This window comes from Equus caballus, chromosome 11 (genome assembly GCF_041296265.1).
Source record: "Equus caballus isolate H_3958 breed thoroughbred chromosome 11, TB-T2T, whole genome shotgun sequence".
Taxonomy (NCBI): Eukaryota; Metazoa; Chordata; class Mammalia; order Perissodactyla; family Equidae; genus Equus; species Equus caballus.
The window spans coordinates 40,325,892-40,342,488 of record NC_091694.1 but is presented as its reverse complement, the minus strand read 5'-3'; the positions used below and the strand labels follow the sequence as shown (position 1 = coordinate 40,342,488).

At 41.9% G+C, this 16,597-nt stretch overlaps 1 protein-coding gene across 5 annotated transcripts; it reads right to left on the bottom strand.

Moving 5' to 3' along the window:
* Window positions 1–1,905: 1,905 nt before the first annotated feature.
* C11H17orf75 (chromosome 11 C17orf75 homolog) lies at window positions 1,906–16,542 on the bottom strand. Of its 5 annotated transcripts, none has more exons than XM_014741925.3 (11): window positions 15,662–16,542; window positions 12,844–12,965; window positions 12,031–12,111; window positions 9,496–9,621; window positions 8,448–8,591; window positions 8,143–8,200; window positions 6,777–6,896; window positions 5,823–5,887; window positions 5,540–5,676; window positions 4,597–4,700; window positions 1,906–4,064 (listed from the first exon to the last, which is right to left on the bottom strand). In XM_014741925.3, exons 1-11 carry the CDS (start codon window positions 15,731–15,733, stop codon window positions 3,849–3,851), a joined length of 1,245 nt encoding a protein of 414 aa, XP_014597411.3. In that variant the 5' UTR covers window positions 15,734–16,542; the 3' UTR covers window positions 1,906–3,848. The 5 variants fall into 5 exon arrangements, with proteins under 5 accessions (XP_014597411.3, XP_005597644.2, XP_070083781.1 ...); XM_005597587.4 differs by having other exon boundaries at window positions 12,844–13,235; window positions 16,418–16,542; XM_070227680.1 differs by having other exon boundaries at window positions 6,777–6,803; window positions 12,844–13,235; window positions 16,418–16,538.
* Window positions 16,543–16,597: the final 55 nt, after the last annotated feature.

Genomic DNA, 16,597 nt, shown 5'->3' with positions numbered 1-16,597 from the left:
CAGACAATTTTGTGTACAGTTTGGTGGCGGGGCGGGGGGGGGGGGTGCTCAGGAACTGTGAATAAGGAAACTTATCCATGGCTTCAGGTCAACAACGTCTGTGCCAGCTATCCTGGTGGGTGCTCTGCCTTCCCCTTCCACTCTTACACTATACCCTGATGAGAGAGTAATATTTTGACTATTATTATTGGATGAATCTTCTTTGAAATATCCTAGGTACTTCTTTCTTTACCCGACTAGCCTAGTCTTTAGGTCTTTCTGGGGGCTGTCAACAACCTGATCTTGAGGAAGGGGTAGGAATGTTCTCAGAGTAAAAGGGCGTGGTCAGTTCACATACAGAAGGGGATAAGAGGAGGAGCATAAATGTTGAAGTCTGGTGCCTGATAAGTTTAACAAGCAAGTGGGCTTTAAGTGGATAAAGCCTGAGAAAGTGAATTGTTTTCACCGGTTTTTGTCAGCCAAAAGGCATTGTGTGTGGTTTTTCCATTCATAACTGTTGAGAATTAAACTACCCTGTTAAATTCAGTGTGGGAGATGTTTCCCATAATGTTCTTTCAGATCAGTTTCCCGTGTCTTATTTTAAAATATTTCTGAAATGCCGCAGAAGTCATCCCAGAACAAACTTTAGAGGACAGTTCAGGGTAAAGGTCAAAGAAGTCACCTCTGTTTGGAGTGTGGAGAACTGACTTCCCTAGAAGGAAAGCCGGGGCCCGCTCTGGGCACCGGTGTTCCAGTGGGTCAGTTCCAGGCTCCAGTACCCGAGGCATTGATAGGCAAGCTGCCTGGACAGCCCAAAGCTATATAGTTAGCTTTGTCTGTGGCCTATCACTTCTCTTTTCACTTTTCTGGTTCTTCTCTCCTACCAGATTCTCATTCTTCCAATAACTTAATGTTTACTGATAATGAGGTAATTATGAAGATAATTTACTGTGTACCTACTATGTGCTAGGCACTGGGTGAGGCATTTTCAATATATTACTCTCATTTAATTGCACAGCTACTTGGTGTGCAGTGGGTGTAAATATTCCCATATTTACACAGGAGGGGAAGGCTTAGAGAACTTGCTGGTGGTATACGGTATAGCTGGATTCACACTCAAGACTGCCTGCTTCCAAAGCTCATGCTCTCAGCCCTCAGGTGTTTGTATGGAACTTGAAGCACAGCCAACTTGTAGAAGTGTCGGGGTGTTTGATTAAAGATACAGCCTCACTGTCTATGAGTAATGAACACTGTAAGCCGAGTAGTGAACCTCGGAGCATTCACTTGGTGTTCATGGAACGGGATCTACGCTGTCAGCCCTCCTCCAAGTAGCTTACGAGAAGATCCACACCTATCAAATCATTACTGCTCCCTATCAGCCCCGATTCCCAGAAGCTAGCATTTACGCCGACTCAGAGTGATTTAAAGTCTGTGAGGCACGTTAGGAAGTTTAGAAGTTATAGAACCAGAGCTGCCCTCTTAGACCTCCACGTGGAAAGACTTCATTGAAGTCAGCAGGCTTTCCATTACTAAGAAGACATAGGGTTAGGAAAATGTGGTCCTAGTAACTGAATCTTACTTCCAAGAAGTCTGCAGGCTTTCCTGGCATCTGGTATAAATGATCCTCTGGTAAAGGACAGGCATTCTGTCATGGTTAATAATGAATGAGAGTGAAAGGAAGTGACTTGGGTTATTGAGTTCCACAGGAGTAACTTTACTGGACAATGAATAAAACATTGTGATAGAAATTGCTCTTGCACCCTGCCTGATGCCTCCTGCAAGATGCAGAAAGGTATATGCCAGCAGGTGATTTGATTTCCTTCAACAAATGCCTTAGCATAACAAGTATAACTTCCCATAAACTTGCTGCAAATTAATAAAAATGCCAGGCTTGGGAATTGAGCTCATTAAATAAAAACAACTGCGTTGGTGAGAAGCAAAGTTGTTTTATTATTACTATTACAAATATAATTACAGATACACTGAGACCATTTTGATACATGACAAACATACATTTCCTCTGTGTGTATAGCACAGAAATAATACATAAATGTATTCTACACCTGAACAAATCCTTTATAAAACTTTAAAAGTTAATACATTAGCTTATTAAAATTTGAATACAGTACATGTTTATTATGGTCATGAGGCTCTGAGTTCCTTCTCATGGCCAACAAGATATTCAATTCCATGTCACCATTTTCCTTGTCTACAGAGATAGACAGTTTGTCACAGACTTTTAAAATATGACTGTATTGTATATAGCCATGTAATGTAGTGAGCCTACATTACAAAAAATATATATAAAAGTACATATAAAGAATATATAATTATACCTTGTCTATATCCATAAGTGACTTAAGGAAGGTATTACATTTGCTTTTAAGTGCCATTTACAAAATGGGCTCTTGAATGACATGTGAATTTGGAGATGAAAAATATGTTTTCCAGACTCAAAATGTTGATATCCTAATGTTGTTTATTAAAAAAATTGATTTCCAAGTGGGCAACCAAGTACATTAGATAAAGTTGGATTCAAGGGTAGTGCCATAAAATTGCTTATTTCCCATATCATTCTGAATTTAATGCTATAAAAAAAATGCAACTTGGATATTTTTTCTACATTGCCTATGATCCAAGTTATTAAAGTTTAAAACCACATGAAAGCCTTTATGAAGATCCTGAATTGTATTTCTCATTAAAAGAAAAAATGCCTTAGTGAGTCACGTCCCCAGACTTCTGTAGAAGAGAAAGCAGGAGGCCCTTGTCAGTCATTTTGAAAGGTAAAACTCAGCACTTAATGTGAATTTAGATGAGTTTAGGAGAGGATTTTTATGGGTTGTGTTCCTCTGAGCATCCTGAGGGCAGTGAGAACACAAGACTTCTGATCTTCTAAACAGAAATCATTATCAAATGGATTTATTAAAGAGCTATGCAGAACCAACTGCAGTCCTGTGTGTGGCTACAACTGGCTTCCATGGGAATTACAAATGGCTCTAGGTGAGGGCACTTTCAATTGATTCAGAGTAAAACAATATGAGGCTTGTAACAAATTACAAAAAAGTAAAATCAATGAGTAACTCTAACATGAAGAATCTCTGTTTGCATTCTTTATGTTACAGTTTGCTTGTAAAATTTATGTTATTTTTTTTAACTCTGTTTAAAAACTCCAGCATTTCATATAAAAGAGAAAAGAAAACACAGGCTCTTGGCAAAGACCCGTGAACACAGGAATGAAGAGAAGTGATGGAGGCTGCTTGTGCAGTAGCTTTCCATCAGAGATGGTGTTTTATCTTGAAGCCAGTGCATCTATTTTTAAAGCTCATTTAATTTCTTACACACTCATGATTTATTTGCATATTGACTTAAAAGCCAGCTTCATCATCCATGCCATCATCAATCAGACAGAAAAATCTATCAAGCACCCACAGGATGCACAGATCTGTCTTTGAAATAGCGTCATGGTGCTAAGACTAGAAGTACATTTTTTTAAAGAAGCTATAGTACATTGAAAAAGAAGTATTCTGATTTTTCTGGGAGGAAAAGTTGCTAAATACTGCAGCAAACTCCTGAGAGAAGCCACAAAATTACCTCTGAAGTTTTTTAAGCAACAACTCCCTGAAGTCTAGAATCTATGGGACCAGCAACGTACTAAAATTCCACAACTCTAACACGTGTGTATCTAGGACTCAGTGAAGACATTCCTCAGATTTTTATGTCTAAGTTAAATCTTAAAAGTACAAAATGAAAAAATCTAGAATGTGTTTCAAATCATCTTAAAGAGCAATCCTATGACAATAATAACTGCAGTTTCAAACACCAAGGTTTGAATATACAACATCACAATAGAATCCTCTCAAAACATGTGATCAAAAACTTTGGGCGAGAGTTTCTTTCATAAATTCTTCGAGGACAGCTACCACATTTTTGGCTTCGGGCATTTCTTCATGTTCCACTTTAACAATCTTCAAAAGGATGTCTCCACTACCACAGTTCTTTAGGAACATGTAACATTTAAACAAAGCATAATGATTCATTTCTGCCTGTCGGATAAATCTCTTCAAATTATTTGTGTCTTGTATGGCCTAGAAAAAGATTACCCAGTGAAATACACATTTAGTGAGAAAATAATGAAGCCTGAGAAATAACTCCTTTCTAGCTGAGAATTGAACACCTGTTGGTGAGAGGTTGGTTTTTAAATATTTCCACCATTTTTATTGTTAATGTGCTTTGCCTTTGCTAGAACAAAATCTCTTATATAAAGTAAAAATACTTAAAAAATCTCCTAAATAAGTGACAACACTCCTCCCCACCAGAATTTTGAACCTTAGGCACTGAACCACTTTTTTGTGCTTTCCAACTAAAATATGTCACCAATTATAAGGTTGATATCCCTGAGATAAAAGCAAGCATTCAACCCATTAATTAGAAATGCAATGATATGTATGCAGATGCCACTGAAAAATATAAAGTAAATGGCTTCTAAGGGTTCTGGTTTTGAGAATGTCCTATTTAAGCCATCACAGCTGCAAAGCAAATTTGTTACTCTGTCGCTGGTGCTAATTAAAATTCAGATAAAAATTGTAAGTGGCAGTTGGCACACAGTCAATTAATTACCTTTAGTTTAAAGTTCTCCAATACTTGTCGAAAAAGAAAAGGGTTACCCCCTTCAGCACCATTCAAAAACGCCTGCATCCAGGCCTCACAAAACCGGTTGCTTCCTGTAAAATATTTTAGAAAAATTAAATAGTAAAAATGAAATCCTACAAAGCACAAGACATTTATTTACTTATTTTCACTTTTTAAAATTGAGGTATAATTGACATATCATATTCAAGTGTACAACATAATGATTTGATATTCGTATACATGTGACATTTTTTCTTTATGAAAACACTTATAATGAATTATTTAAGACTTCTCCATAATGCTGTAAAAAAATAGTGTACTCGCCACCTCGCTAAGAAATACCAAAATCGCTGGAGCCCCCGTGTACCTCTTCCCAACTGCATCCTGCTCCTTTCTCATCAGAAAGGATTATCATTCCCATGTGCTTCTTTAAACTTTTGCCACATACTTTTTTATCTCTAAGCACTATATAGTATTATTCTGCATATGTTAAACTCCATGTATTTTTCTTTAATGGCTGTTTCGCTAAATAGTATGTTTGTGAGCTACATTAAGACATGTAGCTCTACTTCATTTACTTTCAGTGCTATATAGTATTCCATTATGTGACTGTAGCAACTTATCAATTTTCCTGTTGACAGACATTTAAGTTGCTTCCAATTCTTTGCTATTTCAAACAATGCTTTTATGAACATTTTTGTATTAGTCTCCTTATATACATATACAAGAGTTTCTCTATATACCTAGGAGTGGAATTGCTAGGGATGACATGATTTCCATGTTTCTAGAATTGCTATTGTTTTTGGTGAGTTTGGGATAAATATGTAAAACTTCACAAGGCAGGAAGGATAAGTTTGTATCATTTGCTCTCAGTCCAAAAACAGAGACTCGCAAGAGCCCTAGGAGGGCTGCTTCCGAGGTTGTGGCTCACCTGCATTGTAGAACTGAGGCTGGGGGCCACTGCAGTCGATGATCACAGACTTGTGCTGCTCCTCCGTCATGGCCATGCACAAAGATGTCATGGTACCTTCATGAATAAGGCCTTGAAGACTGGCCACGCTCAGAAATCTGCCACATACACAAGTCCTTTACTACAAACAGTTTTACAGGATGGGAGGGAGAAAGCAAATTTCTTCTACACTAGGGGAGTTTTAAAAATGTAAATATCAGACTTGCTGTGGAAAAGGTTCTCTCTTTGCAAAACTGTTCTTTACCTGTTAATGTCTCTCTTTGTTTTTTCATCAGATTCTTTAACCTCAACAGGAGTATAACTCAGAGCCTACGAAAGACAAATAAAGCCTAATTGATACATGTATTCCAGTTTTCATTATTGAGCAGCTACTCATGACTAAACGTCACCTTCCCCCAATAACCACCACACCAGATGATGCTTGAGGGGCATTGCCTAGGAGCTCTCCAGAGCCTTGTTCAGCTGCTGCTCACTAACAGTCTGAAACTTGGCTGCATCACCCTGGTCTCAGGGGACCATCCAGTCTCAGCTGCATCTACCCATCACATATTTAAATGAAAAATCCAGCCATTTACTCAAGTCTTCCCAATTTTCTGGATATTTCAGGGAATTTTTCATTTTTTACCTGGACATTTTTATATACTTAAAATCACATTGGATTTTGGTTTTCCTTCTCAAATTGTTTTGGAAATTATACCTCTCCCAGATCACTTCAGAAGTAATTATTTAGGTGACAGCCCCATGGCCGAGTGGTTAAGTTTGCACACTCTGCTTTGGTGGCCCAGGGTTTCACTGGTTCAGATCCTGGGCACAGACATGGCACCGCTCATCCAGCCATGCTGAGATGGTCTCCCACATGCCACAACTAGGAGGAGCCACAACTAAAATACACAACTGTGTACTGGGGGGCTTTGGGGAGAAGAAGGAAAAATAAAATCTTAAAAAAAAAGTAATTATTTAAAAATGTTTTATCCCATTAGGAAGACTCAGCCAGTATTTGCAGTTCTATCTTAGTGATGTAACTTTCTAGATCTGAGTAAATAGAGTGTGGTTTATACAGATTGCAAGCATAGTTTGAATGAATATTCAGGGGGGAAAAAGTAATGTTCAGAGAAAATGAGTATGCCTTTAAATAATCCAAACTCTGCCAAAGTGATTAGCTATAGTAAAGAAATGCTTTGGTTTGGGCAATACTTACAGCATGCAGCAGAAAGGTAAGCTTCTCCTGAAAGAGAAGAACAACCCTTTGGATTGGGCATACAACATCCTCAAACCAGCTGCTCAGGTAGGACTTTATGTGGTTCTCCAGGCCCCTTTCCTAGATCAAGACAGAATGTCATCTGCTTTAACATAAGCCTTCACCTTAGTGGACTTAACATTTTCTTCACGATACTCTTAACAGTGAAAGAACTGGGGACAGACAGCTTTTTTAAGTTAACACTACCAACTCAAAAAAAGGAATTGTGATATCACTTTCCTGGGCTTGTTAGGCAGAGTGGGGCTTAATTCTGTACTGAATTTCTTAAAAACACTAAGAAATGCACTGTATGATATGAAGAGAGTGAATTAGTAGAGTTCCATGCTATTTCTCCACTGGGAGGAGTTGGGCATTTACATGTACATCTCCCCCCACTAAACTGTGCACACACTAGAGATACTCTCTTAATAATACTCATCTCCTGGCACCCAGTACAGTGTCGGAAACATCCTTGTATGAGCTTCTTAGGTGCCTGTTGAATGACTAAAGGAATGTCGACAGTTCCTTCACACTCATGATGTGAATAGAGAAGGATACAAGTTAACTCATCAAAGAACTCAAGCCCACTCCAGTTGTCAGACATGCTGCTGTGAGCACATCTGGCTTTCTAGGCTGTGCTGCTCTCTGGGGACCAGTGGAATGGCTCCAGTCTGGGAGAGCAGCTCACCCTAGACTTGTGTCCCTGGCTCACTCCTATGCTATCCTTTCCTCCCCTGCAGTGTCCTCTAAGTGCATGACAAGTAAAAGGAATTATTACCACATGTAATGGGTAGTAAATTTCCAAGAGTTATGACTTTAACAACTGCTACAAGCTGAATGCATAGTTTTTAAAAGGTATGGATAAATTAATCAATATGGATGTATCTAATTCATAAAAGATTAATGAAAAATGCAATGTTTCCAAAAATCTTTAGTGTTGAGTTCAAGGACAGTCATACCATTGCATAGCATGTCTCTGGTGCCAGAGGTTTCGTGGACCCTTAGTTCTAACCAGATTATAAATCTTATGTGCCTAGAAATCAGGACAAGAGCCTCCCCTTCCTCACTTGGCCTGTCATCATACACCACTGAACTCAATGGATTGAATTTTTCATGGATATAAAACATCGGAAGCAGTCTTGTGAAACTTACAGCACTTTTAGGACTGTGTTCTCTGCTTCCCTTCACAAGCACCTTTCTATGAGCCCAAAAGTAGCAAATTTTTAGAAGTGAGGTGCCTTTGTGTCACTTCTATGACTTGACAAGTATAGCAGCTACAGTATGTTAGGCATCTCAGTCTGAAAAACTATTAACTCCATCATCTTACCTCACCGTTCATGTTATTTTTCAGCCCTTGAATGTACTTGTCCAATTCAAGCCTGAAAGTATGTTCTTAAGGAAGCAATAAAGGATGAATCGAGACACAATTTTCTCTCAACAGGAAATATAAAATCTCCCAAATAACGCAAACTGTAAATTAAAACAAGTCAAGACAAACTGATTGTATGAAGGTATGAAATTCAAGTGCATACATAAGGGGCAGAAAAGCTTTTTGGAGGTTGGTAGTAATACTCCTCCACTTGCCTTCCCATGTTTTTCCTCCTGATCTCCTCAAAGACCAAAAAAGGATATAGCTCAAGTCCTTTTTCAGACCCTCCTAAAAAACAGACGACATACTCTGAAGGGCTGTTTTCAGAGTCCATTGTTGCTATTTCAGGAAGCAGTTTTTCTTGCTGGAAAAGGCAGTAATAACAACCGACCCGGTAACCTGGAATTCTAGAAAAGAAAGAAAAAGGTAAAATGTATTAGTTTGATAACTCATGCATCTAATTTTGTGGACTGCTTGGAACGCTTGTTGTCTTGGTCTGGCAATATTGATGGATTGCCAACTAGGTCAGAACTTCCCAGGCTTCTCCTTGGTTTACTTGTAATGGCAGAGGAAAATGAATATATACCATGATGGGCTTTAGCTAAAGGAGCACGTAACAAACATGGAATTTCTTTGAATTCTCTTGTCTGATGTGAAAAATTCATGCACATTTCACTCTCTTTCATAGTATATCCATGTTTACATAAATATAAACATGTCTCTTCTCTTCCCCAAAACTTCACAAATCATTGATGCTCCAGGCAGATGTGACATGTTTATCCTGTGGCCTTAACTTGGGGCTGTGGCCTCATACTCCTGAGGGGACTTGATGCCAACATCATGGTCTGAAGTGAGCTACAATCAGGAGAGTAATGGAAAGACGGCTGGAATTCAACTGGAGACACCCAAGTTTAAGTCAACTCCATTCATGTGACCAGCCTTGTGAACTGAACTTCTCTGAGTTTATTTCTTCATCTGAAAATGGAAGTAAGAGTATCTGCTCTTTTGCCCCTTTGTAAAGAGAATGGTATCAAAGTTTGTGAAAGCACTTTACAAACTGCAAAGTCTACAATTTTAGTTTTGGTAATTAACTCTTTTCTGCCAAGTACAATACTAAATAAGTACGCTTAGGAGGCAGTCTCTGCCATTCGCTCAATTCCAGTCCACAAATGTTTATGTGTGAGGCCCAGTGCCAGAGAACAAAGATGAACTCTGCAGGTCTAGTAGGAGCTGATCTTTTAGAGTTTCTCATCACTTCTCATATTTAGCTCAGAAATAAAAACTCAAAGACACAGCACATTTTACACTTACCTCAGCTCCACAGATGCAACATTACCCAGCCCTTCAAAGACCGCTCCCTTCGAAAGACGCTTAGCAATGAAACCGCGCAGCTCTGGCTCCACTTCAGAGGGTAGATTAGTATCCACCAAGGAGAGGCTTGACAATGAAAGACACACATTCCTTACCAGGGGGCTACTGCATTCACGTCCCATGAGTCAGACAGAATATTACTAAAACCCAGAGTCTAAGGACTTGAAAGAGCTTTCTATCTGACTCCTATTGGTGGGACTTCTAGGAACGTATGTCACCAAGTATGATCTACTTCATCAAACAATTTAGAATAGCCCTATCTTGCGGCCAGCCTGGTGGCTCAGTGGTTAAGTGCGCACGTTCCGCTTCGGGGCTCTGGGGTTCGCCGGTTCAGATCCTGGGTGCGGCCATGGCACCACTTGGCAAGCCATGCTGTGGTAGGCATCCCACATGTAAAGTAGAGGGAGATGGGCACGGATATTAGCTCAGGGCCAGTCTTCCTCAGTGAAAAGAGGAGGATTGGCAGCACTTAGCTCAGGGCTAATCTTCCTCAAAAAAAAAAAAAAAAGAATAAAAGAGTCCTATCTTTCCAGCTCATTCTCTCTAGTATTACAACTCCCCTGGGACTCCCAATCCACTGATCTTACCTCTTTTTCACAGTCCCTCAAGTTTCTCATCTCCTCACTTCTCTCCTCCTTACCCAGCTGAAATTCCACGGTCAGTGATTATAATCACACCCCTGCACATATTCTCACTCAACCACTTTGTTGTTTTCACCTCACCGTACGTTCTCAGCAAAACTTCAGCTCTGGTTAGTCCAGCTTTCTACCTACTCTGCAGCTGCACCTATGCAGTTGAATGTGGTTGGACAAAAACCCACGGCCACAGTGTCTAGTCTCCTTTTCAATTAATGCTCACGAGCTTTGAGTGGGCCCTTACTGCTGCCCCGCTAGCTCCACATTTCCTGGCTCACGCACTCTTCTCCTCTCCTAGATCTTTCATGCCTCCTCTTCTTTCCTCAATCCCCCAACTACCTACTACCCATGAGTAAACACACCAGCTTATCGATCATTTATGAGCTAAAAATAAAAACTGCAGTTTGGTTTAGATTAGAATATAAACAGAGACTATAATTTGAATATGCAGGAAGAAAAGGTCTTCTGTCATCAAATTTCCCAATAGAGAATACGAACCCAATACTTCCCAAGGGCTTTTGTTTTATATTATGGAGAATTTCAAACATACAAAAAGTAGAGAGACTAGTATAATGAACCCACATGTACCAACCACCCCGTCTTGACAATTATCAGCTTATGGCGCCAATCTTGTTTCATCTGTACCCCCATGCTGTCTGCACCCTCCCACCTCCCAGATTTATTTTGGAGCAAATCTCAGGTTTCATATCATTTCATCCATAAATTTATCACTAGGGATCTCTAAAAGATGGGGACTTGAAAACTATATATTAGGGGCTGGCCCCATGGCCAAGTAGTTAAGTTCGTGTGCTCTGCTTCAGTGGCCTGGGGTTCCGCTGGTTCGGATCCTGGGTGCGGACATGGCACTGCTCATCAAGCCGTGCTGAAGGGGCGTCCCACATAGCACAACCAGAGGCACTCACAATTAGAATATACAACTGTGTACTGGGGAGCTTTTGGGAGAATAAAAAAAAAAAAGATTGGCAACAGTTGTTAGCTCAGGTGCCAACCTTTTCTTTTTTTAAAAAATATATATATTATGTATATGTATGCATACTAAATACTATTACGACACGTGAAAAATTTCTTAAATCATCCATTATCCAGTTAGTCCGTCAACACAGTATTTTTGTATTCTACCCTACTTTGCATCAAGTGTTAAGGTTCACTCATTCATTTATTTAATAAATATGTACTAAATGTCTACCCTGTGCCAGGTACCACTCAAAGTACTAGGTAAGGAGACACCAATGAACAAAAGAGGCAACAATCCCTGCTGTCCTGGAGTTTACATTCTGTTTGTAACACAGGAGCTATGAAAGGGCCTTCAAAGGGGAAGAAAAGGAGGATTTTAAATTTCTTGTTTTTTTGAGGAAGATTAGCCCTGAGCTAACATCGGTGCCCATCGTCCTCTATTTTATATGTGGGACGCCTGCCACAGCATGGCTTGATAAGTGGTGCGTAGGTCCCTGCCCAGGATCCAAACTGGCAAACCAGGCCGCTGAAGCAGAGGTCACAAATTTAGCTGCTTGGACACCAGGCCGGTCCCTTAAATTTCTTGATACCCAGATGATAGTGAATATTTACTTAAGTTCCAATCAAGAAACTCAGAATAATTGTCTCTAGCTGATCACCAGGGGCACTGTCAGTATTTGGATCTGCCCCAGCCTTGAATGAATGAACTCATGAGGAACTCAAATGAGGTTCCTAGGGCATATGTGTGTGTGATGGCTTGATGCAGCCAAAGCTGAGAGGGAACAGGGTACCCACTGACATCTACAGGCCAGAGATGCAAGGAAGATAAAAGCATATATATAGGTTATGGTGAAGCTGTTTTTACCTGAAATCCTCACCAGAGGGAGTTTCTGCACTTGTGCCACTTGGGCTTCCATCATCACTGTCCCCTCGCTGCTGTGCCAACCTGCATGCCACAAAAGCAATACAGTTATCGATTATGGGCCCGAACTCAAGCGCAATATGGGGGGGTGGGGGAGGGCGGCAAGCAGGATAGGGGCGAACCATCAACTAAAAATGTTGCAAGGTGGAAGTCCACGGATCCTCCATTGACTAGCACCATGACAGGGAAAACTCATAAAAGAGTGCTGACAAGAGCCCCTTCTCTCTCCAGGCCACCTAAGGGGTGGAGGAAAGGCTAAATTAAATCTCCAGAAGAGTCAAGGAAATTTCCTCTTAATAACAATACTTTACAGGGCCACGAGAGGCCCGGAAAAGTCGGCCAGGAGGGAGGAAAAAGAGGCCGCAAGGACAGAGGATAACTGGAAGGTGGACGTGGGGACGGGCCGGGGGAAATGGAGGAAAGTGGGGAGATAACGACCGGAAGGGCAGGGGATGGAAATTAACTTTATCGAGCATGCGAGGCACTGTGCTTAACAAAGGGCAGGGGCGACACGAAGGGGCTGAGAAGAGGACAGGGGCAGATGGAGCGCAGAGGCTTGGGAGGGCCGAGCACAAACGTCCAGGATGGGGGCCGGGAAGCACGGCGTGAGGCGAGGACGGCCCATAGGGCCAGAGACCTTGGCTGGGAGGGCAGAAGACGGCGTTTGGGAGCGGCCAGGCTGCCGGGCAGGGATGGGATGCGGGGATGGGATGCGGGGCCGAGGCGCGGGGCCACAGGGGCGGCCGGGCGCTGCACCTGCTTCCGCGGTAGCTGTAGAGACAGTAGTGGCTGCTGGGCGGCGGCTCGAGTCTCCGCTCCTCGGCGGCGCCACCCTCCTCGCTGCTCTCTAGCTCCTTTTCATCCCCATCCAGCGATTCCTGCAAAGAGGGGAGCATCTCGGCAGCCTCGGAGTGGCCCTGTGTCCCCGCCAAAGCGCTCCCCCGCTGCCGTACAGTACTCGGTGGCCGGGCTCCTCCGGCACCCGGCCCTCTCACACCTGCGTTCCGCTGGTTTCCCCGGTTCCCAGGCGAGGAAGCTGACGTGGTAGGGCTTGTCTCCCCGCACGGGCTCGCGGGCGTAGAAAATTACCTTCACGGAAAGACTTAGGCCATTTCTCTCTTAGCTCCTTTTTCTCCTCCGTCTATGGTCTAAGACGTCAAGGAGACAGAATAAAGCTACTCTCCTACCTCTTTGCATGCACACGAACACACACCAGTTTGATAAAGAATTTAGGAATTTAAAATGAAATGCCTCCCCCAAAACGGTGAAAATGCGGGAGAATTTTTTTAAATTCTCGAAGAAGACCTTTCTAAACATAAAACACTTGTAAGTCTTACGCTGGAAGATGTATAAATATGACTAGCAAAAACTAAAAATTTCTGTGTGGCCCAAAGTCAAAACACAAATGACAAACTAGGAAAAATATTTGCAAGATGTATAATAGACAAAGGGCTGTCATTCATCAATAAACCACAACAACAAAAATAGGCAATGGGCAGTTCACAGAAGAAATAAAAATGAAGACTACATAAATAAAATGCTCAACTTCATATAAAATTGATGGTATATGGTACTACTTTTCACACAGCAAATTGGCAGAGATTTAAAAGTCTGATAATACCCTGTGCCGAGGTGTATAAGGAAGCAGTCATTCTCATAAACAGTTATAGAAATAAAATTAACCCACATGCTTTGGAAAGAAATCTGAAAATATCCATATTTTAAATGCACACACCCGTTGACCATTAATGCAACACCAGGACATCATCAATAGATACACTCACATAAGTAATGAAAATACATGAGCCCAAAGATATTCCTTGCAGCATGGTTTATAATGATGAAAAACTGAACACAATGTGAATGTTGGTCAACAGGGGACTGATTAAATAAGCTATGGTACATGCGGTGATAGGCAGAATAATGACTCTCCAAAAACGTCCACATCCTAATCTCTGAAACCTGAGAATGTGTTACTTCATGTAGCAAAAGGGACTTTGCAAATGTGATTAAATTAAGGATCTTGAAATGGGAAGATTACTTTGGATTATCTAAGTGGGCCGAAAGTAATCACAAGAGTCTTTATAACAGGGAGGCAGGAGATCAGAGAGAAGAAGGCAACTGTGATACCTAAACTGGGAGACTGGAATAATTTGGGACCACAAGTCAAGGAATTTGGGCAACCTCTAGAAGCCAGAAAAGGCAAAAAACAGATTTTCCCCTACAGCCTTCAGAAAGAATGCAGCCCTGCCGACCCATTTCAGACTTTTGACCCCCAGAACTGTAATATAATGTTTGTGTTGTTTTCAGCCACTAAATTTGTGGTAATTTGTTAGAGCGGCAATAGGAAACTAATACACATGTGTACCAGAACTATGCAGCTATTCAAAAGAATGAATTAGACTATGGACATTCGGAGAGACAATCAGTATTTAAGGTTTTGTCTTTAAAGAGCTGGCAACACAACTGAAGAGACAAGACATACATATAAGGAAGGGCAGACTGTGATTACTGCCAAATAGTAATGAGGACAATTACAGTGATCTTAGGAATCTCATTACTGGCTTCTTGACTATTTATGAACATAATCTGAAGACATCAGTCTTCACAAGTTGGTCTATCAAATGCCAACAGCAATAATACTATCAACATAGCATTTATAGTTTAATAGTTGCCATGCAGTAACCATGGACCAGGATATTTACCTATTTTATTTCATTTATCCTTGGACCAACTCTGTAACAGAGGGGTTTATCCTCATTTTATGGATGAGGAAACAGGCTCAGTCAATATAAGTGATCAAACTATGTCTATGTGACTCCCAAATCCATACTCTTAGCTTATTTTATACTGTGTTCTGCTGCTTGGGTCTTAGAAACAACCTTGAGAATACGAATCTAATAGCACGACATACAGGGGCCTTCATAATCTAGCCTCTCCCTCTCCCTCTGACTTCATTTCCTATCACCTTCCCCCTTGCTCACTCTGTCCCAGTCAGATTTCTCGGTGTTTCTCAAACACTTCCATTTTTTTGCAGTTTAAGTCTTTTAATTTGCTCTTCTCTCTGCCTGGAATGCCAGCAGATAGTTGCATGTCTTCCTCCTTCATATCGTTGGGGGTCTCTGCACAAGTGTCACCTCCTCAGAGACCTCTGATTGCCCCCTACAAAACACACCCCACACCCACCTCCACTGCTGTCCCATGGGTCTCTATCCCGGACACTCTTCCTGCTGCCATTACCCTACTTCAGACCAGTTTCTTCTCTCACCCAGATGACTGTCACATTCTCTACCACCTGCCTCTCTTGTAACCTCCACTGTTCACACTGGAGCCAAAATGATGTTTCTAAAACTCATATCTAACTCAGCTCCGTACTTATTAACACTGTGACCTTAGGTAAATTACTTCAACTCTCTTAAGCCTCTTTATCTTCATCTACATTAACAGGGTGTTAATAATGGCACCTACAGCACAGGCTTGTTCAGGCAAGTAAACGCAAAACTTACCACCATGCCTGGCACATGATAAGTGCTCCATGGATGTCTATTATTTTTTCCTTTTATTAGTTACTTACATTATTAGTTATTTCCATATGCCAAAGTCCAAGAGCAGCCAAACGAAGTTTAAGTGCCTTGCCCAAAGTCATGCAGGTAGGCAGTGGCACTGGCGGGAAGTGAAACGAAGCACTGGACCCTTAACCACCTCTACTCTTACTTACATTCTTCTCTAACGGTCCTCTTAAAACTCCTCTGTTGCTTCCCAGAGACTCCAGTACGAAGTCCAACTCAGACTACTTCTAAGGTCTCCTGAAGTCGCCTTTGCCAGCCTTCCTAGGATTCTCTCTTGCCACCAGCCCCTTACCTAGGAGCTCCAGCCCTACTACTACTAAGTTTTTCAGGGGCTCAGCCTCAAAGACTTGCACGTTTTGCTCCCTTAGTGAGAGCCCCTCTCCTGCACCTCGCTTGCTCCCACTGACCCTTCGGGAAGCCGTTCTCGACACCCCAGTGACGGCCACGGCCCTGTAAGGGTTCCCCTTCTCTGACATTCCGCAGCACCTCTATTTCCCCCGTCGCCGCGCTGACCACACAGCGTTGTATACTCATCTGTCACTATCTGTGAGCTACAAGGCAGAGACTGCGACTTCTCTGATTTAGCAAGCCGTAGGCAAACGTCCAACACTTCCTACAAAAGCATTAATCCGGGAAATGAAATAAAATTAAAAACTGGGCGCTGCCTCAATTATCCTTTATTGTTGTGTTGTCTGCCCTTAACTACGCTGGCAATGTTTTCAGGATTTTTTTTTCTTCAATTGGCGAGCGTCTCGCTGTACCTAGGTCGCCGGCATCCTTGGAAACCAAACCCAGAAGGATCCGCAAGCACAGCCAGCGAAGCCGGTCCGGCTCGCGCGGACAACATGGCGGCCGGCCCTCAGCAGCCGCGAGTCTCCACCCACTCAGGGCGGAGGCCTGCGTCATGTGACTCTGCCCGGCCTGGCACCGCCTCCAGCCGC

What these genes read in the sequence shown, in the direction of transcription:
- C11H17orf75 (XM_014741925.3), bottom strand. Translation starts at nt 15,733, where the DNA reads ATGACTTTGGGCAAGGCACTTAAACTTCGTTTGGCTGCTCTTGGACTT. An exon ending in GTTGCATCTGTGGAGCTGAG is followed by an intron (nt 8,592 to 9,495) that starts GTAAGTGTAAAA and finishes TTTCTTTTCTAG; the next exon opens with AATTCCAGGTTACCGGGTCG. An exon ending in TCTGAAAAAGGACTTGAGCT is followed by an intron (nt 8,201 to 8,447) that starts ATATCCTTTTTT and finishes TTAAGAACATAC; the next exon opens with TTTCAGGCTTGAATTGGACA.